This window comes from Schistocerca piceifrons, chromosome 7, assembly GCF_021461385.2.
Source record: "Schistocerca piceifrons isolate TAMUIC-IGC-003096 chromosome 7, iqSchPice1.1, whole genome shotgun sequence".
Classification (NCBI taxonomy): Eukaryota; Metazoa; Arthropoda; class Insecta; order Orthoptera; family Acrididae; genus Schistocerca; species Schistocerca piceifrons.
The window spans coordinates 468275773-468302093 of NC_060144.1; the positions used below are offsets into that span (position 1 = coordinate 468275773).

General features: G+C 43.5%; 1 protein-coding gene across 1 annotated transcript; it reads left to right on the plus strand.

Moving 5' to 3' along the window:
- LOC124709022 lies at nt 1–26321 on the plus strand. The gene is made up of 2 exons (XM_047240669.1): nt 1–255; nt 25908–26321. The coding sequence occupies exons 1-2, from the start codon at nt 1–3 to the stop codon at nt 26319–26321; spliced, it is 669 nt and encodes a 222-aa protein (XP_047096625.1).

Here is a 26321-nt window from a genome sequence, read left to right on the forward strand (position 1 = left end):
ATGGCGAGCCGCGACCCAGACGTGGGGGCGGTGTTGGGCCCCAGCGCCACGCTGCTGCGATTGCAAGGCCTCTGGACCCCACCAGGGGGCGGCCGCACCGCTGCCACCGCCTTCGCTGCCGCTGTCTCGCTGGCACTCACGTGCGGGCTGGTCACCATGTCCCTCCTCAAGCTACTGATGGATCGTCCACGAGAACTCGAGGAGCTAGTCGCATGCATCTTCAATGTGACAATGCACGGCGAAATGTTGATCAAGGTAAGCAATTCCGATCCTCTTCTAACAACCTTCATTAAGTTATTCACTATCCCCAAAAGGTTTTCTTGTTTACGAGCGTACAGTTTTGTTATCGGAATACCGAGGGGTTGTCATTAATTTTTAATCATCACCACGAAAAAATGATACTAGATAATTTTTTTAAATTGAATTCACAGTATTAACGTTCCACAATAAATAAATAAATATTACTATGGAACATTAATACATTGTATTCAAGTTTTTAATATGTTTCCGTTCCTCCAAAAGCCGACGGAATATTTCACGAATATTATCAAATGTGCTAATGTAGCTCAATTATGAGTCACAGGCAGCCGACGATGGCCTAAGAAGCCGGACGCCGGTTCATAGCGAACTGTTAATTAATTATTATTGTGGAACATTAATACTGTATATTAAGTTTTTTATTATGTGTATGTTCCTCTAAGAACAGGCGCATTATTCCATAAAAATTTTTCTCTTTAGCACTAGGCTATTATAAATGATTTAAGCGAGTTCACAGATCTGCTGTAGCTACTTTATTTGACATATTGTCAGAGGGCTTTTCACACATACAAAAACACTAAAAGTTTTTTTGACATATCACAACTGCATTATATGTACTCCCCCCGCTGGCCTACTGGTTCTGCAGATATAAAGTCAATAATGGACTTCCTCTCACGGTTCTCGCAGAATGTCCCTATCAATCTGTACAAAAGCACTGTTGATGTGAGTTCGCAGTTAGAGAAGCTCGCAGATAGAGAAGGAGTAAACACTGAATCTTTCACATAACTTCACACAAAAAAAGAAAACAGTGTGTTAGAGCACAGAGCCCATGATTTGAATCGCTGAGTGTCCATCCGTTCATGACCGACCATAGGTTTCTCAATTTCGTGTTTAAGAATTCACAAACATCATGATGGAAGAGGGTGGCTGATGAAATCCACACTGCCCCTCTCCAGTTGTGGCATGAGCCAATTTTTGCAGTACATCCAGATACGTGTGTCCCGTAATGGTCTGTCACGGAAGAGAAAGGAACTATAAACTTTAAATCTTGAGACTGCACAGAACACATTAACTTTTAATGACTCTCGAATGTCCTGCAGGATAGCGTGGAGATTTTCTGTCCTCCAGATTCGCACATTGTCCTTATTCACGGTGCCAAAAAAATGGTTCAAATGGCTCTGAGCGCTATGGAAATTAACATCTGAGGTCATCAGTCCCCTAGAACTTAGAGCCACTTAAGCCTAACTAACCAAAGGACATCACACACATCCATGCCCGAGGCAGGATTCGAACCTGCGACCGTAGCGGTCGCGCGGTTCCAGACTGACGTCACGGTGCCATTCACAAACAATGTTGCTTCATTACTGAAGATGAGTTTCTCACAAAATCCATCCTCTACCATTAGCTGTTTCAACTGTGTAGAAAGTTCAAAGTGTCTGACTTTGCCTTCGGGAGTTAGGGCTCATAACAATAGCAAGTGGTGAGGCTTCAGTTACAGTCGTTCCCTTACTATCTTCGGAATAGTCGGTTGGGGTTTGTTCAGCTCTGTGGTTGGTCTGTTCATCGTCTTCTGAGAGCTGCATGGGAAACTCGCCCATACGTAGTCAAAAAAATGTGTGTGAAATCTTATGGAACTTAACTGCTAAGGTCATCAGTCCCTAAGCTTACACACTACTTAACCTAAATTATCCTAAGGACAAACACACACACCCATGCCCGAGGGAGGACTCGAACCTCCGCCGGGACCAGCCGCTAATCCCGCGCGGCCCACACGTAGTCAACAGTTTCTTCATTCAGTACGGGCTGACCTGTTGATTTCCCCTTGCAGAGGCATCCTGAGCTTATACTGCGCAAAACCATTGCCGAATAGATTTGGCAGTTGGTGGACCTTCATTGAACTTCGTACTGAAGTGTCGTTGCACTGTTACAGCAGACTGATCCTAACTGTTCACTGCTGCACTCTCATGGCAGGAATCTGATGTGTGGCTACAACGGTACAAAAACTTTGAGTGTTGAGTTTTGTGTCAGTCTGTCAATTGATATAGATACAGTGAATTAGAAAATCGCTTCAGTCATCTATAACAACCTTGTATGTGGCTCTCAAGTCTGCCCACAGTATTTCTCGAGGCAACTGACATCGACTGGTCTTGGCTGGTTGTTACTGCTTGCTATTTAGCACTTACCAGTGTCCGCATTTATGACTGTATGAAGTCATCATTTGAAACTCACACATGCACGATTGAGTTGCTTGGATGCTTGGAGACAGTGACAGTAGCGTGTTGAGAGCCTTCTGGACATGCAACAGGTGACAGGTGCTGCCACCAAACGTTGTTGTGGCTAGGGGCCAAATTGAAATATTTGCTACACGGAACCTCCAATATGAGGCGTAGTAACTGCCGTTGAAAATATGCAATGGCTACAAGCCCAGGGTTGCAAGCTGTACGTAATTGGAATACTGAAGTCCTATTTATTAGGCCATACACTACGCAAATGAGTATTGCCTCCTTTACCACACAGTCCCAGAAAGACGAAACTACGTATAAAATTTTTGTTTTTTTGTACATCACGCGGTGTTCTGTACTAAGGCACTGGTCTGCTGTTGTAGATTTATCCGGTTGGCCCAGATGTGTATGACTGTGGTGTTTCTCATATTCGTCTTGCACTGTACAAATCTGGCCAATATACATCATTCCAAACTTAGAAGCAGTGCTTGTTGCAATAGCGCCAAGAACCATATACTGAACATACACTCCTGGAAATTGAAATAAGAACACCGTGAATTCATTGTCCCAGGAAGGGGAAACTTTATTGACACATTCCTGGGGTCAGATACATCACATGATCACACTGACAGAACCACAGGCACATAGACACAGGCAACAGAGCATGCACAATGTCGGCACTAGTACAGTGTATATCCACCTTTCGCAGCAATGCAGGCTGCTATTCTCCCATGGAGACGATCGTAGAGATGCTGGATGTAGTCCTGTGGAACGGCTTGCCATGCCATTTCCACCTGGCGCCTCAGTTGGACCAGCGTTCGTGCTGGACGTGCAGACCGCGTGAGACGACGCTTCATCCTGTCCCAAACATGCTCAATGGGGGACAGATCCGGAGATCTTGCTGGCCAGGGTAGTAGACTTACACCTTCTAGAGCACGTTGGGTGGCACGGGATACATGCCGGTCTAGGAATGGTAGAACGATGGGTTCGATGACGGTTTGGATGTACCGTGCACTATTCAGTGTCCTCTCGACGATCACCAGTGGTGTACGGCCAGTGTATGAGATCGCTCCCCACACCATGATGCCGGGTGTTGGCCCTTTGTGCCTCGGTCGTATGCAGTCCTGATTGTGGCGCTCACCTGCACGGCGCCAAACACGCATACGATCATCATTGGCACCAAGGCAGAAGCGACTCTCATCGCTGAAGACGACACGTCTCCATTCGTCCCTCCATTCACGCCTGTCGCGACACCACTGGAGGCGGGCTGCACGATGTTGGGGCGTGAGCGGAAGACGGCCTAACGGTGTGCGGGACCGTAGCCCAGCTTCATGGAGACTGTTGCGAATGGTCCTCGCCGATACCCCAGGAGCAACAGTGTCCCTAATTTGCTGGGAAGTGGCGGTGCGGTCCCCTACGGCACTGCGTAGGATCCTACGGTCTTGGCTGCATCCGTGCGTCGCTGCGGTCCGGTCCCAGGTCGACGGGCACGTGCACCTTCCGCCGACCACTGGCGACAACATCGATGTACTGTGGAGACCTCACGCCCCACGTGTTGAGCAATTCGGCGATACGTCCACCCGGCCTCCCGCATGCCCACTATACGCCCTCGCTCAAAGTCCGTCAACTGCACATACGGTTCACGTCCACGCTGTCGCGGCATGCTACCAGTGTTAAAGACTGCGATGGAGCTCCGTATGCCACGGCAAACTGGCTGACACTGACGGCGGCGGTGCACAAATGCTGCGCAGCTAGCGCCATTCGACGGCCAACACCGCGGTTCCTGGTGTGTCCGCTGTGCCGTGCGTGTGATCATTGCTTGTACAGCCCTCTCGCCGTGTCCGGAGCAAGTATGGTGGGTCTGACACACCGGTGTCAATGTGTTCTTTTTTCCATTTCCAGGAGTGTATTTGCCGGCAACACTGAAGGGTCCGATTTTTCTTTGATACAAGTTCATGTCTGCAGGTCTTACACACACTGAGTCCCCATTCCATAGTATCGCAGATTTCTGCTAAATGATCCAAAACAAAATAATGTGGCTCATCTCCATTTTATCGATGGTCTGCACCGTTTTGTTTTGGGTCATCTGCCGGCGTGTTACGGTATTGTGTCGTAGGGATTTCTGTATGTGTCAGTACTGCAGAAATGCAGTTCCCAATAAACAAAAGATTAATTATATAACTTTAATTTTTCGAAGTTATAGCTAAAACTTTGTACAAACCTCTTTCAAGTACGCCAGACGACATTTTAGGCACACTCAGGAGACACCATGATAGTATAAACACAACCCCTAGCCTTGATTACCAGGAGAGGAAGAGAGTCCACAAGATTCGTCAGGCATGTCATATCTAGATAATGATTACATATAGTTGAGCTAATAAATTGCAAGGACACTAGTTCCTGCAGTTCACCTGGTGTTTAATATATTTCCATACATTTTTGTGGCATTAATATCTGGTGGTTTAGCGAGACAGTTGAACTGCAGAAAGTTATCTGAGGAACAAGCAGCTCTGTGAGAGTGGCTATTGTCATCTCAGAATGCGAACTCAGCATGAAGATGTTGAATAAGGGCAACACTTATTCACTGATAATGCTGAAACGAATAAGGTAGTTCCTGTTGTGAGTATATCGATAGAAAAATGAAATTTTCTCTGTAATAATCTCTATATGAGATCAGCATAAGCAACTGGAGAGATAAATAAGTCACAAATGATGAAAGGAGAAGTTTGCAATTCAAAATAAATGATACTTACCAAAAAAGTCTACTATGACAGTTCGCTAGTGCTCACTTACACCTATCCATAGACACTACTTCAGGCATTATAGAGATTATTATATATACCTAAAACATTTAACATTAAATAACCTAAAAACTACACTTCTTACTGAGGGCGCATCTCCATCCACTGACTCATATTAATTTTGTTTTTGTAACCATGTCATTGGCTTCTCATCGCTAGTTGGGTTTAGCTTTAGATATATTTAGTCTTTTTAATATATGTTCTGGCCAATCATGTCGGCCATTGCAGTTATCGTTCCTTGTTTCGCGCTAACCGCCCGGTTTTTCCGAGCACGTGGCCAGAGCCGGCGCCTGCCTCACTTGCGGTCTAAAATTCTCATACTTTGGGAGTCTGCCAACCACAGCACCCCAAAACGTAACGCCATCTATTGATGACTCTGGTGGCTAGCTTTGCTGCCTCTGGATCACGGAGTCCCGGGTTCGATTACCGGCCAGAGTAGGGATTTTCTCTGCCCGGGGACTGGGTGTTTGTGTAGTCCTCATCATTTCATCATCATCAATATCATTCGTGAGAGTGGAAAAATTGGACTGTGTATAAAATTGAGACTTCGTACGGGCTCTGATGACCGCGCAGTTGAGCGCCCCACACACTGCACTGAACATCATCATCATCATCAGCTATTGATGACAGCGCTAGACTTCGGCTTCTACGACCTGCATATGTCGGCCTCCTCAGCTGCCAAAACACGCGCCCGGTTCGGGCACGCCTACTCCTAACTTCACAACAGGACGTGCGTGCATGGCTGTTTTTCAAGTTTGTTGTCACCGTTTTCGGCATGTGCTGTCTCAAAGTCTATTGTCACCTGAATGAGAGAGCTCAAATCGTGGTACGAAAAAGTCGCACAAAATATCACACGACGATCTCTGGACTAAACTACATTCTGCACACGCTGCGAGTTAAGCGCCTGATTGGACTTGTCGTGAAACACGCTAATGTTACCCGCGGAGAGGATTTCGAAGTTTGTTCTGTAAGTAGGCTGTTTATGTTATCTTTATGTAAGTAGGCTGTTGAGGTTCTTATGTAAGTAGGCTGTTTAGGATTTCTTATTGGTAACACCACCTCTGTATGAAAATCACTGGCTGTGCTGTGTGCAGTCTGTGGCTGCTTTGCATTGTTGTAATACTCGCCATTGTAGTGTTAGGCAGCTGGCTGTGAACAGCGCGTAGCGTTGCGCAGTTGGAGGTGAGCCGCCAGCAGTGGTGGATGTGTGGAGAGAGATGGCGGAGTTTTGTAATTTTTCATGAACTGGTATATTTATATATGATGATATCAAGGTAAATACATTGTTTGTTCTCTATTAATATCTTTCATTTGCTAACTATCCCTATCAGTAGTTAGTGCCTTCAGTAGTTTGAATCTTTTATTTAGCTGGCAGTAGTGGCGCTCGCTGTATTGCAGTAGCTTGAGCAGCGAAGATTTTGTGAGGTAAGTGATTTGTAAAAGGTATAGTTTAATGCTAGTCAGGGCCATTCTTTTGTAGGGAATTTTGAAAGTCAGATTGCGTTGCGCTAACAAAATATTGTGTGTCAGGTTAAGCACAGTCTCATATAAAAATTGTTCAAAGGGGACGTTTCAGTTCAAATGTTCAAATGTGTGTGAAATATTATGGGACTTAACTGCTAAGGTCATCAGTCCCTAAGCTTACACACTACTTAACCTAAATTATCCTAAGGACAAACACACACACCCATACCCGAGGGAGGACTCGAACCTCCGCTGAGACCAGCCGCACAGTCCATGACTGCAGCGCCCAAGACCGCTCGGCTAATCCCACGCGGCGATTTTGAAGTTTGACCGCAATGGACAAAGGTATCGGACAATAATTTTGAATTTAGTGAAATTAACAGAAAAACTAAATGGACTCTAACCTTGGGAGTTAATGAAAGAGATAAAATCATAAAAGAATGAAAAAAAATGAACGGACCCCAGCCCAATTAGGCACATTAATTTGGAAATACCTATTTGAGGAAATTGACTATTGGTTATTGAAGTTACTTTCGTTGAGATTTCCCTTTGAATAGTGAACAGGATACAAACTGACACAGTGCACTCTGAATTGTGTGTAGCAGCAGTTACCAATAACACTCACACCAGTAAATTATAGGAAGCAAATTTGTACCAAGCTCATACTAATGACAGCTACACTCAAGAGCATTACTTAATCAATTACTGAAATGTTACTGTATGAAGGACAGAACTAAATTTGGGCATGAGGGGCTATTATCTTAACTGAACCGGGCGGGGTAGCCGTGCTGTCAAGGCGTCTTGTCACTGTTCGCGCGGATCCCGCCCCCCCCCCCCCCCCACGGAGGTTTGAGTCCTCCCTCGGGCACGTGTGTGTGTGTGTGTGTGTGTGTGTGTGTGTGTGTGTGTGTGTGTGTGTGTTGTCCTTGGCGTAAGTTAGATTAAGTAGTGCGTAAGCCTAGGGACCGATGACTCTGCAGTTTGGTCCCCTAATCCTTACCACAAATTTCCAACTTAACTAACTTGAAAAAGAAAATAAATACATAAAGATGAATAATATCATAAATACACTGCTTAAGGGGCTCCGGAATGCCCTATACTTGCAATGTTAAAATAACGCTTATAAATTACATCTTTCCTCACAAAGTATTTGAGGTAGGAAGTTGAACTTTTTACAAATTATTTATTGGAATATGGGCTACAACTTAACACAGGGATTTTACAAAATTTTAGTTCAGTTATTAAAGATGATTTTTTTTCAATTGTAATGAAAATTCACAACATCTTTTTGCAATTTTTTATTTATATATTCAAAAATATACAGTTTTTTGGAAAAAGGCTGTGTTAAATTATGCAGAAGGTACTGTGTAACATTTACTGAAAGTTTGAAACAAATATGTTTGGAAGATACTTAGAAAACATGTAATTAGTATGAGAAAATAAAAGTTTTGGGAATCGAGCGACAAAGATTGATTTAACTTTTTAGCGCATTCCAGGTCCATAGGATGGATTATCTTCATCCTCTGCAAACTCCTCCTCCAGCTTCCTCTTGTTCCTCCTCCTGTTTACTCTTGCTTGTATTTCTAGACTCTTTACAGCCCTGTCTGCAGCCAGAAGGCGTTCCTTGTCTAAAGCAAGCATCGCTCGTTGTAGTGTTTGTAGATTTTGCTACCATTTTCTTCAGTTGCAGTTACTGCAACACTGTTCCAAAAGGTGGTCATGTATGAACACTTATCTCATTTCAGTTGTATTTCACTAGTCCTACGTGCTTTATTATGGAGAGTTCAGGACCAACTTCACTACAATGAATACATCTTACACAGTTTGAAAAAATTCCTTTGAGAACCGACATATCAAATACTTCATTCACATCCGATTCGCCCATAAAACATTCATAGTTTTCACTCATTGAACCAAGCTTCTTCTGTGAAGTATTTTCTTTCCCACTTTGACTGCTATGGGCAGGTGTACTTGAGAGGTTAGGTTCACTCACTTGGTTATCGTCTTTATTGTTTACAGTAATAACACATACCTTTGGCTTTCCAACATTTCTACTTTTCTTAAAAGCCTTCAGAGGATTTCTAATAACTTTACTTTTACTCATTATTATACTTCAACAAAACAGAGACTCAAGAAACAGAATTAATTACGTATATTTTCGAGATAACGACATAGTAAATAAACATGAAACAATCGACAATCACACCAGCGATATATATTGAATCATCACAGGTTAGCCACAACACATACTTTATCTCACATCACTAAAATGTACCTGATGAACACGGACGTTAATAATAACACCATTTGACAGCAGTTTAACAGCGCCACAGTGGGTCACGCCCGTGTAGAACACATTTCAAAAAAAATTTAAAAATAGTTGTTATTCAGAATTGAATAAATTATATATCTATTAAAAGGTAATAGTCTGCAGATTCAGAAAACGCAAAAAAGTAAAAATTGAACTTTTCATGATTTTGAGCCTTTCCGGAGCCCCTTAAGTTCCTGTACATATATCAGTTTTCCTTAGCAACAGTAATATTTCAATTTTTTTCTAATAGTTGGAGAATACGATGGGGACCCATAAACTAGTATAGTTCCACTAGTCAACGCTCTTTGTTTATTACAGTAGAAAAGACCAATCCAAAAAACTAATCATTCAGTTCACTTGCCGTAGTTCATAATTTACTTTGTAAGTCAATAATACACAACACTCACCTTCAAAAAAGGAACCATTCATGATAGGAATAAAAACCACACTAATTTTGAAAATGAGCTTAACTTGCCTTTTTATCACCTGTGAAGCAGGTATTTTAGACAATAATATTTACACACGTTTGCACTGTAATCCTACAAAACTATATTTTGTAATAAACTAAGGATACTTTAGCAAAATCCTATCGAACTTCGCTTTTGTGGTTTTCACTTTAACTTTTACTAATCCTTTTACATTAGACAAAAAAATCACTTTTAAAACTTGAATGCACGAATTGTTCATTTAAATCAGGATACTCGGTTTTAGTAGCACTTAGGTGAGGACCCAGCATAGGTTCGTGATCAGGATAGAAAATATGGTTCTGGACACGAATTTATGTTTTGTGAGTATTATTGAAACACAAAAATTAACTGGACCATGTCCATATACATTACTGAATGTTTGAAATTTGTGAATCAATGGCGAAGATTGGTGGCAAGCGACAATGGCGGCTAACTGTAGTCACGGCTCTTGATGTTCAAATGCTCTATAAAATCTCTTATTGGCGTCGGATTTTCAACATATTAGAACCTTTCCTTTATGCTCAGAATACCAAATAATAGCCAGATCTACATCCGAAGCAAATCCTTTATAAAGCAGTCTCCAATTTCCTCTCTTAGCACCGTAGAAATGTACGGTGCTACGGCTAGCACACACTGCGTGCCGTTCACACAAAGGGGACGCTCAGTTCGACCGCCAAAACCACCTTTTACTTCGCGCCATGCCACTTCCGTTACGAGGAAATTCCCAACAGCTTTTACATGTTACAAATACAGGTGCCCTAAGCATGAACCAGCTTTCAATAAACATTTTCTTTTTACGAACATACACATATTACAATAATTTATCATTTTAGCATATCCTTTTGGTTTTTTCATATATGCATTACAAAACTCTAATTTTCTTGCCACAGGTCAAGGAGTTTAAATAACACTGAATACACACTTCATAATTGCAGATACGGAGTTACATAGTATGAACCTACTTCTAATTGACATAAGTGTTACAGACAGTCGGTGCATTCGATGCCTTGCATCATGTGGAAAGAAGCAAAGCATACTACGCGTCCGCAGACAGTTACCATGTTGTGTGGTCCATTGACGGTGCAGCTTCATGTGCCACTGCAAGACATAGAATTCCTCTCATTGCATTGCGGTTCCTTCCGCATTGTTCACTGTAAAAGTGACACAGTTGCACCTGGGTTCACCAACAGGAGCAATTCCCAGTGGGTGTGAAGCCAGTTGTCATTGGAACACGTGACACTCGTCTCCCTGTTGGTTAGAATGACCTCACAAGCACTGCCCTCACAATGTGCGAGGTGAATGCGAGTGATACATCATTCCTAGTACACACCTTAGGCAGTCCACCCTGATTTACTAAAATATCGAGCAAGGTCGTTCACAATATGGTAATGGGCACCTCCAAATACGATAAACTCTATGAGCCATTTTGTAATGGCTCCGCTTCAACGCGTCTTAACTACCTGATTCCACACAACCGACTGGAACAGATCATGTCATTCCCATGTTTGACCTTAGCCGTGAAAGGTCACAAGATCACCTGGTACTAGTTCCACACTATCTACAAAGCTCCGAAGCGACTAGTGGACAGTTATGTTGACAAGTTGCACTTAACCGGAAAATCAGGTGGAAGAGGAATTTTACACTACTGGCCATTAAAATTGATACACCAAGAAGGAATGCAGATGATGAACGGGTATTCATTGGACAATATATTATACTAGAACTGACATGTGATTACATTTTCACGCAATTTGGGTGCATAGATCCTGAGAAATCAGTACCCAGAAGAACCACCTCTGGCCTTGATACTCCTGGGCATTGAGACAAACAGAGCTCGGATGGCGTGTACAGGTACAGCTGCCCATGCAGCTTCAACACGATACCACAGTTCATCAAGAGTAGTGACTGGCGTATTGTGAGACGAGCCAGTTGCTCGGCCACCATTGACTAGACGTTTCCAATTGGTGAGAGATCTGGAGAATGTGCTGCAGCAGTCTAACATTTTCTGTATCCAGAACCTGCAACATGTGGTCGTGCATTATAAACCTGAAATGTACGGTTTCGCAGGGATCGAATGAAGGGTAGAGCCTCGGGTCGTATCACATCTCAAATGTAACGTCCACTGTTCGAAGTGCCATCAGTACGAACCGAGACGTGTAACCAATGGCACCCCATACCATCACGCCGGCTGATACGCCACTATGGCGAAGACGAATACACGCTTCCAATGTGCGTTCACCGCGATGTCGCCAAACACGGATGCGACCAATATGATGCTGTAAACAGAACCTGGATTCATCCGAAAAAATGGCGTGTTGCCATTCGTGCACCCAGGTTCGTCGTTGAGTACACCATCGCAGGCGCTCCTGTCTGTGATTCAGCGTCAAGGGTAACCGCAGCCATGGTCTCCGAGCTGATAGTCTATGCTGCTGCAAACTTCAAAAAAATGGTTCAAATGGCTCTGAGCACTATGGGACTTAACATTTATGGTCATCAGTCCCCTAGAACTTAGAACTACTTAAACCTAACTAACCTAAGGACAACACACGACACCCAGTCATCACGAGGCAGAGAAAATCCCTGACCCCGCCGGGAATCGAACCCGGGAACTCGGGCGTGGGAAGCGAGAACGCTACCGCACGACCACGAGCTGCGGACCTGCAAACTTCGTTGAACTGCTCGTGCACATGGTTGTTGTCTTGCAAACGTCCCCATTTGTTGACTCAGGGATCGAGACGTGGCTGCACGACCCGTTACAGCCATGCGGATAAGATGCCTGTCATCTCGACTGCTAGTGATACGAGGGATCCAGCACGGCGTTCTGTATTACCCTCCTGAACCTACCGATTCCATATTCTGCTAACAGTCATTGGATCTCGACCAACGCGAGTAGCAATGTCGCCATACGATAAACCGCAATCGCGATAGGCTACAATCCGACCTTTATCAAAGTCGGAAACGTGATGGTACGCATTTTCCTCCTTACTCGAGGCATCACAACAACGTTTCACCAGGCAACGCCGGTCAACTGCTGTTTGTGTATGAAAAATCGGTTGGAAACTTTCCTCATGTCAGCACGTTGTATGTGTCGCCACCGGCGCCAACCTTGTGTGAATGTTCTGAAAAGCTAATTATTTACAAATCACAGCATGGTTAAATTTCGCGTCTGTAGCACGTCATCTTCGTGGTGTAGCAATTTTAATGGGCAGTAGTGTACATCTTTTCCAGAAACTGGAAGAAGAATAAACATGCAACAGCAAACTATGAGCCGACTGCTGTGATCGGAGATGATTAAACTGTATGAAACGCAAAACGTATGTTGAAAAACTAGCCGCGGCTGGTGCAAAATTATAGCAATGTGCTACAAAGTGGTGACCTATAGCCTTTTGATTTACAAGGGTATAATTCGTAACTAAATTAAATAAATTAATTTTGCATCCATAAATTGAGCTGTTTAAATACATTTAAAGCTTATAATTACTCGTTAAACATTACAAGGAATAAAAAAAGATAGTAACTGGAGGAATCGATCCCTAGCTGACAAACTGCCGGTGGGTTGCACTTGACCATTTTCTTCTTTCTTTTTCGTTTCAGTCATTGCTAAGGAAGAGTCTGGGGCGAAGTAGGTGAGGGCCGCAATCTGAAGTCTGGCCAAGATGTCCCGTTCTCCCCCTCAAAACTAAGAAGGGTGGAGGACATAGGACCCAAGAGGACCAAAAAGCATCAAGAAAAGGATGGAAAGATATTTTTCTAATTTTAGTCATTTGCTTTATTCCTTTGTTATTCAAGTGCTTCATGTGTGGACGAACTCTTCCGTGGTTAGAAAGTCCATTACAGCACGCTGTTTCTCATGCACCGACATAGCTACGTTGCACACCGCCATGTGACAAGTTACAATTCGGAGTCCTCTAGCGGCAAATGCTTGCAACTTGCGTCAGCAAAGTGGGGAAAGTCGATCGAGCAATATGGATGACATGCAATCCCTCAAGCGATATTGAGAACAGAATAAAATATTCGGAGGCGTTACTTTTCAGCACTTTCTAGTACTTAGCAAACCAATAGCAACCACATCGACTGAAAGAAATACGAGGGTTGCCCAGAAAGTAAGTTCCGATCGTTCGCTAACTGGAAACCACAGTGAAAATCAGAAACATTTTATTTGCAGGAGTTAGCTACACTTTCCAGATACTTCTCTACATAGTCGCCGCTCCAACTTACACATTTGTCGGAGTGTTATACCAAATTTCCAACACCATCGTCATAGAAAGCAGCCGCCTGTGCTTTCCAACAAATCTCTACGCTGGTCTATAGCGCGTAGCCTGCGCCCAAGTGTTGTCTTCGTACCCAGCGTTTCATGTGAACAGAGATGATACTCAGAACGACCCAATTAGGGCTGTGATGTGGGTGATCGAACACTTCCCATCGAAAAGGCTGCAGGAGCGTCCTCACTGCCCCTGCAGAGTGCGGCCGAGAATTGCCATAAAGAAGGAAGTGCGTGGCAGTTGTGTTACGTGGGCTGCATTCAGTAAGGCGAAGCCTCTCAATGGGCCCTCCTACTTAGCGGGAGACATTGTTGTTCTAGGCACCTTTACTCACCCACAGTGCACTCACAACTGAAAACAGCGTCTTGATGCGATCGACGGTCATACTAGAGACACTACCCAACACATCTATGCAAAGCTTCATCGGGTTTTCACTATGATGTCCATTTCGTGAGCGATCGGAACTTACTTTCTGGATAACCCTTGTACGTTCATGTGTGGATGGCTGATAACAGTCGGTACCCGCTCACGAATAAAAAGACTCCCATGAGGTCCAAGTCATTGGAGCCTTATATGAAAAGACTATAGAGGTAAAATTAGAAAACTCCAGCACACACAGAGGAATATCAAAAATCGTTCTTCCCGCCCACAGTTCGAGACTATAACAGGAAAGGGGTAGAGGACGGGGGAGAGCAGTGGCACTATAAGTACTCTGCCAAACATCATAACAGGGCTTAATGGGCTAAATATGTAAATACAAATGTAGCTGTAGATTTAGTTCTACAATTATGTTGACAACTATCTAACTGTAAGGAGCTGTCTTTAATACACCAGGTTCATTGATAAATGGCCCAAGTCACGGCATTAGACTCCACAAGGACATGTAGCAGTGTGTTGGGAAGAGGCTAGCTAACCGCTACCTACAGTGACGTTGCTATAAAAAGTCCACACACGCACAGCTGACGCAGGCACTAACTGTATACAGAGCTAGGAAGAAGGCACCACAGAAGTAACAGCTTCCTCAGCAAGGCGACTCCCCCACCTCTTCCCCTGTCCGAAGAATCTGACTAGAACCTGTGTTTCACCAACACTTTTCTCTGTCCGTACAGTTGTTGTGCTTCGTTGTGCAAGGGCCAACCTTGCGTGAGCTAGTGCAACTGCTGTCCGAAATTTGGAAGGCCAACAGCAGCAGTGAACGCAGTGAGGACATTCGGCGTCGCTACCGAAGACTCGGAGACCGCCTGTTCCTGGCTCTTGTGGTAAGCAGGACAACGTGTCTAGACGTAACTTACGATTAGCCCTATATGCTGGCTTCCCAAACCCAGTATCCTTGGCCCGATCAGGTCTATTTCATTGATACTCTCCTGGAAATTGAAATAAGAACACCGTGAATTCATTGTCCCAGGAAGGGGAAACTTTATTGACACATTCCTGGGGTCCGATACATCACACGATCACACTGACAGAACCACAGGCACATAGACACAGGCAACAGAGCATGCTCAATGTCGGCACTAGTACAGTGTATATCCACCTTTCGCAGCAATGCAGGCTGCTATTCTCCCATGGAGACGATCGTAGAGATGCTGGATGTAGTCCTGTGGAACGGCTTGCCATGCCATTTCCACCTGGCGCCTCAGTTGGACCAGCGTTCGTGCTGGACGTGCAGACCGCGTGAGACGACGCTTCATCCAGTCCCAAACATGCTCAATGGGGGACAGATCCGGAGATCTTGCTGGCCAGGGTAGTTGACTTACACCTTCTAGAGCACGTTGGGTGGCACGAGATACATGCGGACGTGCATTGTCCTGTTGGAACAGCAAGTTCCCTTGCCGCTCTAGGAATGGTAGAACGATGGGTTCGATGACGGTTTGGATGTACCGTGCACTATTCAGTGTCCCCTCGACGATCACCAGTGGTGTACGGCCAGTGTAGGAGATCGCTCCCCACACCATGATGCCGGGTGTTGGCCCTGTGTGCCTCGGTCGTATGCAGTCCTGATTGTGGCGCTCACCTGCACGGCGCCAAACACGCATACGACCATCATTGGCACCAAGGCAGAAGAGACTCTCATCGCTGAAGACGACACGTCTCCATTCGTCCCTCCATTCACGCCTGTCGCGACACCACTGTTGCGAATGGTCCTCGCCGATACCCCAGCAGCAATAGTGTCCCTAATTTGCTGGGAAGTGGCGGTGCGGTCCCCTACGGCACTGCGTAGGATCCTACGGTCTTGGCGTGCATCTGTGCGTCGCTGCGGTCCGGTCCCAGGTCGACGGGCACGTGCACCTTCTGCCGACCACTGGCGACAACATCGACGTACTGTGGAGACCTCACGCCCCACGTGTTGAGCAATTCGGCGGTACGTCCACCCGGCCTCCCACATGCCCACTATACGCCCTCGCTCAAAGTCCGTCAACTGCACATACGGTTCACGTCCACGCTGTCGCGGCATGCTACCAGTGTTAAAGACTGCGATGGAGCTCCGGATGCCACGGCAAACTGGCTGACACTGACGGCGGCGGTGCACAAATGCTGCGCAGCTAGCGCCATTCGACGGCCAACACCGCGGTTCCTGGTGTGTCCGATGTGCCGTGCGTGTGATCATTGCTTGTACAGCCCTCTCGCAGTGTCCGGAGCAAGTATGGTGGGTCTGACACACCGGTGTCAATGTGTTCTTTTTTCCATTTCCAGGAGTGTACAAAAACCAGTTTTTTATGTTGGAAAAGAAGGTCAGAGCCTGATTTCCACTACAGCAGAGATTAGCAGAAAGATAAATATGTGTCCTTATATTAATGACTGCTCTTCTGAAGAAATAAAGTTGGAAAACCATAAAAATGTGTGACTGCAGTTCTGGAGACGAGCTTGGAGTCCACCTGGATATACGATTGGTAGAATTACAAAGTATTATTGATAAATGAAGATCCACAACAGCTGTTAAGTGATCCTTTATTTAAACGACCAGTTTCGCTCCTTATAGCGTCATCTTCAGGTACACATCTGTTGTAGAAAAATTGAGGAAAAATAAAATAAACAGTACTGTCCATACCAAAAGTTAAAAAATACTTCGAAAATAACGGATAAATTCATATAAAACTCAGACCAGAGTTCAATGGGCGACCCAGCATTCTCATTCAAATTAAAATAAAGTGTCCGTCGAAGGCACGGCAGTCAGGTCATAAAATAGAGTGGACCATCTCAGAATGCAAGGGATCCTACAGTGAAAAAACTTCAAGACGACTGATAGGGTCTAAGCCTTTGAAAAAATGGAATTAAAATACAGTAATTGGAAATGCCGTGTGGCTACGGCCTCCCGTCGGGTAGACCGTTGGCCTGTTGCAAATCTTTCGAGTTGACACCACTTCGGCGACTTGCGTTTCGATGAGGATGAAATGATGATGATAAGGACAACACAACACCCAGTCCCTGAGCGGAGAAAATCTTCGAACCAGCCGGGAATCGAACCCGGGCTGTTAGGTATGACATTCTATTGCGCTGGCCACTCAGCTACCAGGGGCGGACAATACAGTAATTAATAATATGGAAAAATAATTAGAGAAATTAGGCGTTGGGAGAACAACATGATGCGGAGTAGACTCGTGTGGCATTAGCATAAGGTGGTTTGCAGGCAGAAAAACAGATCTGATAAAAACCATGGTACAATAGAAACCCAGAACGTGAAACTCGGTAGATACGCAACCGGAACGAATACACGGGAGAGCTGTTGGAACACGGAGCGCGCGGGGACAAGGAAATGTCCAGAAAGACCTGCGCCCACAGACTACGTGATAAGCGACACCATGTGAACACGACAGGTACGGAGGGCGATTAGAGTTTAATGTACCATCGATAGTGAGGTCATTAGAGACAAAGCAGAAGCTCGGATTACGGAAGGTTGGGAAGGAAATCGGCCTTGCTCTTTTGAAAGGAACCATCGTACCATCGATAGTGAAGTCATTAGAGACAAAGCAGAAGCTCGGATTACGGAAGGTTGTGAAGGAAATTGGCCTTGCTCTTTTCAAAGGAACCATCCCGGTATTTGCCTGCAGACATTTAGTAAAATCAAGGAAAACCTAAATCTGGATGGCTGGACGGGGATTTGAACCGTCATCCTCCAGAATGCGGGTCCAGTGTGCAAACCATTGCGCCACTTTGCTCGGTGAACACGACAGACGCAATAATTGCTACGAATGAACGGGGCAGAGAAAATTGGGTGGCGTCCTTCCATAGCTGATTAACACAAAGATGGCGAGATATAATGAAACCTGGAAAGTAAAATAATCTTGACAGAAAATAAAAGACATTAAATGCAACACATAATCATCGACTTAGAATAGCGATGATAACTTTTACTTAAATAAAACGAGAAATGCAAAGGTGATCTCAAAAAGAGAGGGGGTGAAGGAAAATAGAAAAGTGACTGGATAATAGGGAAAGAGGAGAGAACCAAATGTAAATGGGAGAAAACAAAAGTAAATAGGAAATGAGGCGAAAGCACAACACTGTAATAGTACAAATATGAATAGAAATAAGTAACACTATTAGACAGTCGAAATTTGCAAGAAGATTGCGATGTCTCCAGTTTGACCATTTAATGTGTGTGACGAATGCCCGGAATACAAAGTGTTTTGAAGAGAATTGCGATGATTAAACCACCATTGAATTTGTATTGCAATTATTTTGCAATGAGAAAGCACATTCTGCTACAGATTGTGTTGACGAAAGTCACGGGATAACAATATGCACATATACAGATGGCGGTAATATCGCGCACACAAGGTATAAAACGGCAGTGCAGTGGGGGAGCTGTCATTTGCAGCCAGGTTATTCATGTGAATAGGTTTCTGACGTGATTATGGCCGCATGATGGGAATTAACGTACTTTGAATGCACAACGGTTTTGGAGCTAGACGGATGGGATATTCCATTACGCGAATCGTTATGGCATTCAATATTCCGAGATCCACAGTATCAAGAGTGTGCCAAGAAACCAAATTTCAGACATTTCCTCTCACCACTGGCAACGCAGTCGCCGATGGCCTTCACTTAACGACCGAGAGCAGCGGCGTTTGTGTAGAGTTGTCAGTTCTAACAGACAAGCAACACTGAGTGAAATAACCGCAGAAATCAACGTGGGACGTACGACAAACGTATCCGTTAGGACAATGCGAAGAAATCTGCCATTAATGGGCTATGGTAGCAGACGACCGACGCGAGTGCCTTTGCTAATAGCATGACATCACCTGCTCATGACCATGTCGGCTGGTCCCTAGACGACTGAAAAACCGTGGGCTGGTCAGCTGAGTCCCGATTGCAGTTGGTGGTAGGACTCCAGTGTGGCGTAGACCCCACGAAACCATGGTGCCAAGTCGTCAACAAGACACTGCTGGTGGTGACTCCATAACGGTGTGGACTGTGTTTACATGGAATGGACTGGGACGTGGCTATGTTCGGCTACTTGGAGACCATTTGTAGTCATTCATAGACTTCATGTTCCCAAACAACGACGGAATTTTTACGGGTGACATTTGCTAGCATCTCCATCTAATGGTACAGGTGAATTTAGATGCGGCGTTTCTGAGGACGCAGAATACTGTAAACCTGGTGCAGACGCTATGTCCGTTGCTCACGTCTCTGTGAACGTCAACGGGTGCAGTGGCCGTGTGTGCGGCTGTGTAGGCTGGCAGCGGCCGAACTCTGTTGCCCCGTGCGCCCGAACTTCAGGCAGTGGAAAAGTCAGAAGTCTGGGGTGCAGCCAACATTTCTAAAAAACGAAAATCTACGGCAGGATCACAATAATCACAAAAGCGAAGGCTGTTTTGATACCATCGATGGGTGCCTGTTTCGCCGTGTGTGGTGTGATAATGAGATCATCCAGTCGTCTGAAAGACAGTGCCGGATTCCCAGGTGTGAGGCTTGTTAGAGACGCGATAAAAAACTTTTTCCTTCGTGTGGAACTTCGTTACCATGTTATCATCTGAAGCAGGATGTCGAGGGTGAAATAGATGCACCAAAAAGAGGTGACGATGATCATGATAACAGTTCTCCCGGCGAAGTCTTGAGAAAAGGTAGAGTGTGAAAGGCTCTGAGAAGCAATAACAGTACATTCTACCTCAACTCGTAATCGCGAAATTTGGTCATCTGAGATTTGAAAGTGCGAACGAAATGTTCGCAATAACAGCTTCTAAATTTTCGAGTCCCAACATCGAGCACAGTTTTGTACATTCACTATCACTATATTCTTTAAATGTCTTAAAACTTTCTATATATTCACTTAGCTTTGTCAGTTTTACAGCCTTGTCAATGACCCGTTGCTCGTTTTCATTACTCATACTTTCCAGAAATTTCCTTACGTTTTTCATAATTTATTTCTTCTTCTCTGTCAACAGCACACTTTTAACTGCTCTTGCGCCCACTTTTAGTTTTTAGTTTAATTTAATATTTAACTTCCTGCCGCTATCGTCATCACACTCGCAATGGTAAGTGATACTTCTTAAAATATGTACCACCATTCTAGGAACAAGTTCAGGGAGCAGTGAAATTTTGATTGAATGTTTTTACAAAACTTTACTTCAGTTTGAGATGGCAATTAATGTATCATCCAGAATCATTAAACTTGCAATAAATATTTAACTCATCATTTCTAACAAGATTTCTTCTGTCAAACTAGCTAAGATGGTTCAAATGGCTCTGACCACTATGGGACTTAACTGCTGAGGTCATCAGTCCCCTAGAACTTAGAACTACTTAAACCTAACTAACCTAAGGACATCACACACATCCATGCCCGAGGCAGGATTCGAACCACCGACCGTAGCGGCCGCGCGGTCCAAACTGTAGCGCCTAGAACCGCTCGGCCACCCTAGCTAAATCCGCACCGGCCTGGGGAAAAGGTTCATATGGCATCATAATGGACTAGTAGCATAGGAGCATAGCACGAAGAGTACCATACGTGCTCAACCAGAGGATATCAACAGTTTCGGTTATTTCTAAAACATGTTGGTCTAAGGAATACTGAATTTCATGCTACTTATTTCCTCGTTTAGAAAAAGCACAAAAACATTTATAAATAACTTGAGCGCGGACCCAAGTGACAGAAGTATTAAAACTAGCAGTATCATTTGTTGAATTTAACAACATGTAGCGGAAGGAAGAACATGAGAATTTCTTCTAATAACTTTGTGATGAATGTGAAACATAAGTTTGATCTTTTACCTCTGTTACAAACTAAGGAAGGTAGTTCTCGTGCTAGAGTTATTTCCAAACTTTTGCAGTATGAACTAGGATCAGAATACCAGGTCACAAATTATTTGTAAAGCTAGTGCTTATCTGGAACAGATGACAGAGAATTTTCGATCACTTTGCAAAGACTTGCCGGCCGGTGTGGCCGTGCGGTTCTAGGCGCTTCAGTCTGGAACCGCGTGACCGCTACGGTCGCAGGTTCGAATCCTGCCTCGGGCATGGATGTTTGTGATGTCCTTAGGTTAGTTAGGTTTAAGTAGTTCTAATTTCTAGGGGACTGATGACCACAGATGTTAAGTCCCATAGTGCTCAGAGCCATTTGCAAAGACTTCAGCAAGGAAGACACTTTAACTGTCTGGGTCAGGTAATATTTTGACGGAAATCCTGGGTAGAGGAAAAGTGATCTGGCAAAGATTTAATCAGCATCGAGAAACACTAATGTTGAGTTTGCATCCGCTCTCAGAAGTCATAACCGACCTCATTCCGCTTCTTCAGTCAGGAGAGCTAATTTGGGGGTGGAATTGCTGCTTACGTTGTGTGCAGGGTCACATATTGGCATAGTTCCTCTTGATTCCGTCAGAAGATGGGATTAATTATAATCCGATCTACTGACAGATGGCATTGTTTGCACCTCAACAGGAGAGGGACGGTTAAATTGCCTGGACTACCAACAGATAATGTTAAGTGAGGAGCGGAGGGGGGAGTACTATTATGACTTGTAAAATATCCCTGCTTGCAGGTGTCAGAGCAGCATCTTTTTTAAAATAGAAAAGACAGAAAGACAAAGTTTCAAGAGAACTTAGGATTGAAACAAATCTTTATGTTGAGAAAGAAACTAAACAACATAATGCTGGCATATTGCATCTGCACTAACAATTGTTGGTTAAAAATTTTCGGATATCAGAAAAAATTTTATTTCTGTGTAATTTCATCTCGTTCTGTGTAAAATTGCAGCTATCTTCAAAGCATCAGAATATTCCAGGGCTGATAAATAAAATCTGCATTTATGCATTAGTCATCGAATCCAGTTGATATAATCTGCCTCTCTGAACATGACACGACCTTTGGTATAGACCTATTGAGTATTACAGGATTTAAGTTAGGTCACTTTTGTAGATCAGAAATGCAAAAAGGAAGAGTTGGCACATTCATCGACAATTGTCATAAATGTAAGAACACTTAAATTCATAACATTTGCCTAGATAAGCATATCTAAACACGTGCAGCAGAAGTATACCTTCATATTAAATCCTTTATAATAATAAGCCTCACAACTTGACTAGAAAAAGGGGTCGGTTGGTAGTACATGTTCTGGGGCATCAACGGATCACCAATTTAGTATTGGAGGGCAGCGTGGAGGGTAAAAATCGTAGAGGGAGAAAAGAGATATATACGCTAAACAGATTCATGAGGATGAAGTAGGTACTTAGAGATGAAGAAGTTTGCACAGGATAGACTAGCGTGGAGAGCTGCATCAAACCAGTCTCTGGACTGAGCACCACAACAACAACAGCAAAAACAATAGTAAGCCTATACTGAGCACCTGCAGGTAGTTTCGGGCTGCTCATAAATCACCTTGAAGTTCCAGTGGCCTGTTGAACAGCAAAAAAAGGAAAAGTTATTTCTGTTAATGTAGATTTTCTTTAAAAAACTCTTCTAGTAAGATTTAATTACAGTCAGTGACACTGTCTTTCAACTTAATTTCAACTGAAAAACTAGAGTAGATAATCGCTCACAAATATCCGTTGATAATATCTATATAGAAAGATCTAACAAAGAAAATTATATTACAAAACCAACAGTCTGTGACCTACCAGACCATAACATGCAGTTTGTTTCGTTAAACATTTGTATTGACAGGATATAAAATCTAATAAATCTGAGTTCAAGAGCAAAAATTGATAGGACATTTGTCGAAGATATAAAGTGGAGTGATGTGTACAGTTCTCACAGCGTAGACGAGAAACAACACGATCATTAATAGAGTTCTTACCTTATTTGAACAATGTTTACGCCCAAAACTAAACCAGATTAGACCAAAATCTACAGAAAAGTCATGGATTACCCATAGAACAAAGGTATTTTGTAAAACAACAAGGAAACGTGCTTGTCAGTCCGAAACAGCTGCGTCGACGCAATAGCTCATAACAAGTACAATACATACTGCAGAATATTAAAAACTGTAATACGGAAATTAAAGCAAATGCATTACAATAAAAAATAATCACGTTAGATAATAACATAAAGACAATATGAAGGAGGAGACTGGTGGAACCAGACATGAAGAGAAGCAGAGAGCATTAAAAGTAAGTGATACACTGATAACAGAAATGTGCAGTGTTGCAAAACATCTTCACAAACATTTCATAGCTGTTACTGAAAAGATGGTATTGTCAGGTTCAGTAGATGCTGCTATGGATTGTGTCAGATCAGTCATTACAAATAACTTCAGCAGTATGAATATTATCTTCAGCACATCAGTATAACTAATGTCCACCATAAAAACTTTAAAATCAAAAAATTCTAGTGGTTATCATAAAATATCAGTAAAATTAATGAAAGAATGTGCTTTCAAAGTTTGGTAACGTTTTAAATAATCTGTGTAGCCAGTCATTTATCAGTAGAATATTCCCTCTATCGTAGAAATATGCTTAAGTTAAGCGTTTCGCTTAAGAAAGGAGTTATCGAACTACTGTCAGATTTCCACCTAATTTCACTACTGTTAGCATTCTCGAAAATTTTAGAAAAGTAACCGGCTTTCTTAACCATCTAACAATATATTTACAAAGACACAGTTTCGGATTTCTGAGGGGTTTCGAAACTGAGAAGGCTATCCACACATACTCCGGCGCCGTACTTAATTAAGCAGACAATATATTACAGGCTACTGATGTATTTTGTGATCTGTCTAAGGCATTTTACTGTCTAAATCACAATATCTTTTTAAGTAAGATAGAAGGTTAGAGTGAAACAGGAAATACTGCAACTGGTTGAAATCCTATGTCTCTGACACTAAACAAAGGGTGTCAATAGAAAAGAAACCTGTATTGAGCTATCAGGCATTGTCCAATTGGGAACTAATTATGTGTTGTATCCCACATGATCCAGTCTTAGGGTCCTTCCTTTATCCTGTGTAAACGTTAGACCTTTGATCTATAACAATACCAGATGCCAAGTTTGTTTTGTTTGCAGCAGATACAAAAATTTAAATAAGTAGCAAATCAAATTTAGCCTTAGAAACATCTGCATCTACATAGATACTCCGCTAGCATCACTATAATGCCTGCTGGAGAATACCGTGTATCACTACTAGTCATTTCCTTCTCTGTTCCACTGGCAAACAGAGCGATCTGTAACCTCTCTAATCTTATCTTCATGGTCCTTACGCGGAATGTGCGTTGGCGGCAGTGCAGTCAGCCTCAAATGACCGTTAATGAAATTTTCATGGACATTAATAGGTGCTTCGCAGCTTATCTTTGGAAAACACACTACATGCATTTCAAAATTTGTAAGGGCTTTCCTTCCCCCAATACATTCTTAAAGTCTGATGACAAGCAGACAGAAGAAGTTGACAGTGTTAACCTCTTGGTATTAAAGTTTGATAAAAATGTCTGGCCTACTGTGCTTGCTTACTTTCATTCCACAGTGTCATATGGGATTATTTTTTAGCAGTAACTCATCAAGTCAAGCTAAAGTTTGTAAAGCCCAAAAACATGCAATAAGAAGTAGTTGTTGTATGAACTCAAGAACAATCTGCAGAGGCCTGTTTAGGAAACTGCTTCCTAATATATTTATTCTATAAGGAAACTTGTCATTAAAATATATCCTTTTTCAGACCAAAAGCTCATTTCGTGGAATCAATGCTAGAGATAAGAATAATCTCCACATAAAGTCATTTGTTTTAGTTCAGATAGGTGTCCGTTATTCGGAAACACAGATTTTCAGTAACTTGCCCGTATCCACAAAAAACTGTGTGCCTGACCAGAACTCGAAATTGGGACATTTGCTGTGGCTAGACCATGTCTCCACAATATCATTTCTTCCAGGAGTGTTGCTCTTGCAACTCTTACAACTTACGCAGGAGAAGTTCTGTGACGTTTGGAAGGTAGGTGACGAGGTACTAGCGCAAGGAAAGCCGTGAGGGCGAATCATAAATCGTTCTTGGGTAGCTCAGACGATAGAGTGCTTTACCGCGAAAGGCAAATTTCCCAGGTTCGTGTCCTGGACCGGCAAACAGTTTTAATATGCCAGGAAGTTTCATATCAGCGCACACTCTGTTGCAGAGTGAAAATTTATCCTGGAGTCATAAATAGTTTAATTAGTAATAAATTTCAGTTTAAGAGGAGACTAAAGATTGAGCCGGTGGCAAACTCTTTCTACTCCATCGATGGTAGAGCACTTGCTCACGAAAGGCAAAGGTCCCGAGTTCGAGTCTCGGTCGGGCACACAGTTTTGATCTGCCAGGAAGTTTCATATCAGCGCACACTCCGCTGCAGAGTGAAAATCTCATTCTGGAAACATCCCCCAGGCTGTGGCTAAGCCATGTCTCCGCAGTATCCTTTCTTTCAGGAGTGCTAGTTCTGCAAGGTTCGCAGGAGAGCTTCTGTAAAGTTTGGAACGTAGGAGACGAGATACTGGCAGAAGTAGAGCTGTGAGACCGGGCGTGAGTCGTGCTTCGGTAGCTCAGATGGTAGAGCACTTACCCGTGAAAGGCAATGGTCCCGAGTTCGAGTCTCGGTCGGGCACACAGTTTTAATCTGCCAGGAAGTTTCATATCAGCGCACACTCCGCTGCAGAGTGAAAATTTCATTCCAGTTGCTTTCTTCGTATATTACCTTGATACTGTTGTTCTGAAGGCTCACACTTGCTGTACTTTTCAGGGGATCACGAGCGTAACAGCGGTTATTTGGGTGGCTTCCCCGCTGGTTCATCTGGTCGTCAACATGGACACTGAGGTCTCTTCCGGAAATCCTCGGCCACTGCCGCTGCCTGCCTGGTTACCACTGGACATCTACGCATCTCCCACATATGAGCTACTCTACATGATGCAAGTTCTGTGCCTAATAGTCCCGTCTGTAGCCACTGTATCCTCTGACTGCGTCTTTATTGACCTGATGCTGAGGGTTGCTGCCGAGTTAGAGATTCTGAACGACAACATTTCTAGTTTGCGTAAAATGAAAGTTTCAGCAAAATCCAACGAGTACATGTCAAGCAGTTTGGCCTCCGATTTTGAGGTGCATCTACAGCTTTCGAAGAATGTCAAGCACCACCAGGCAATTCTTAGGTTTGTATAA

Excerpts from the sequence above, each read along its gene's own strand:
- LOC124709022 (XM_047240669.1), top strand. The coding sequence starts at position 1 with ATGGCGAGCCGCGACCCAGACGTGGGGGCGGTGTTGGGCCCCAGCGCC. Across the intron at positions 256-25,907 it reads ACGGCGAAATGTTGATCAAG|GGGATCACGAGCGTAACAGC; the intron begins GTAAGCAATTCC and ends TGTACTTTTCAG.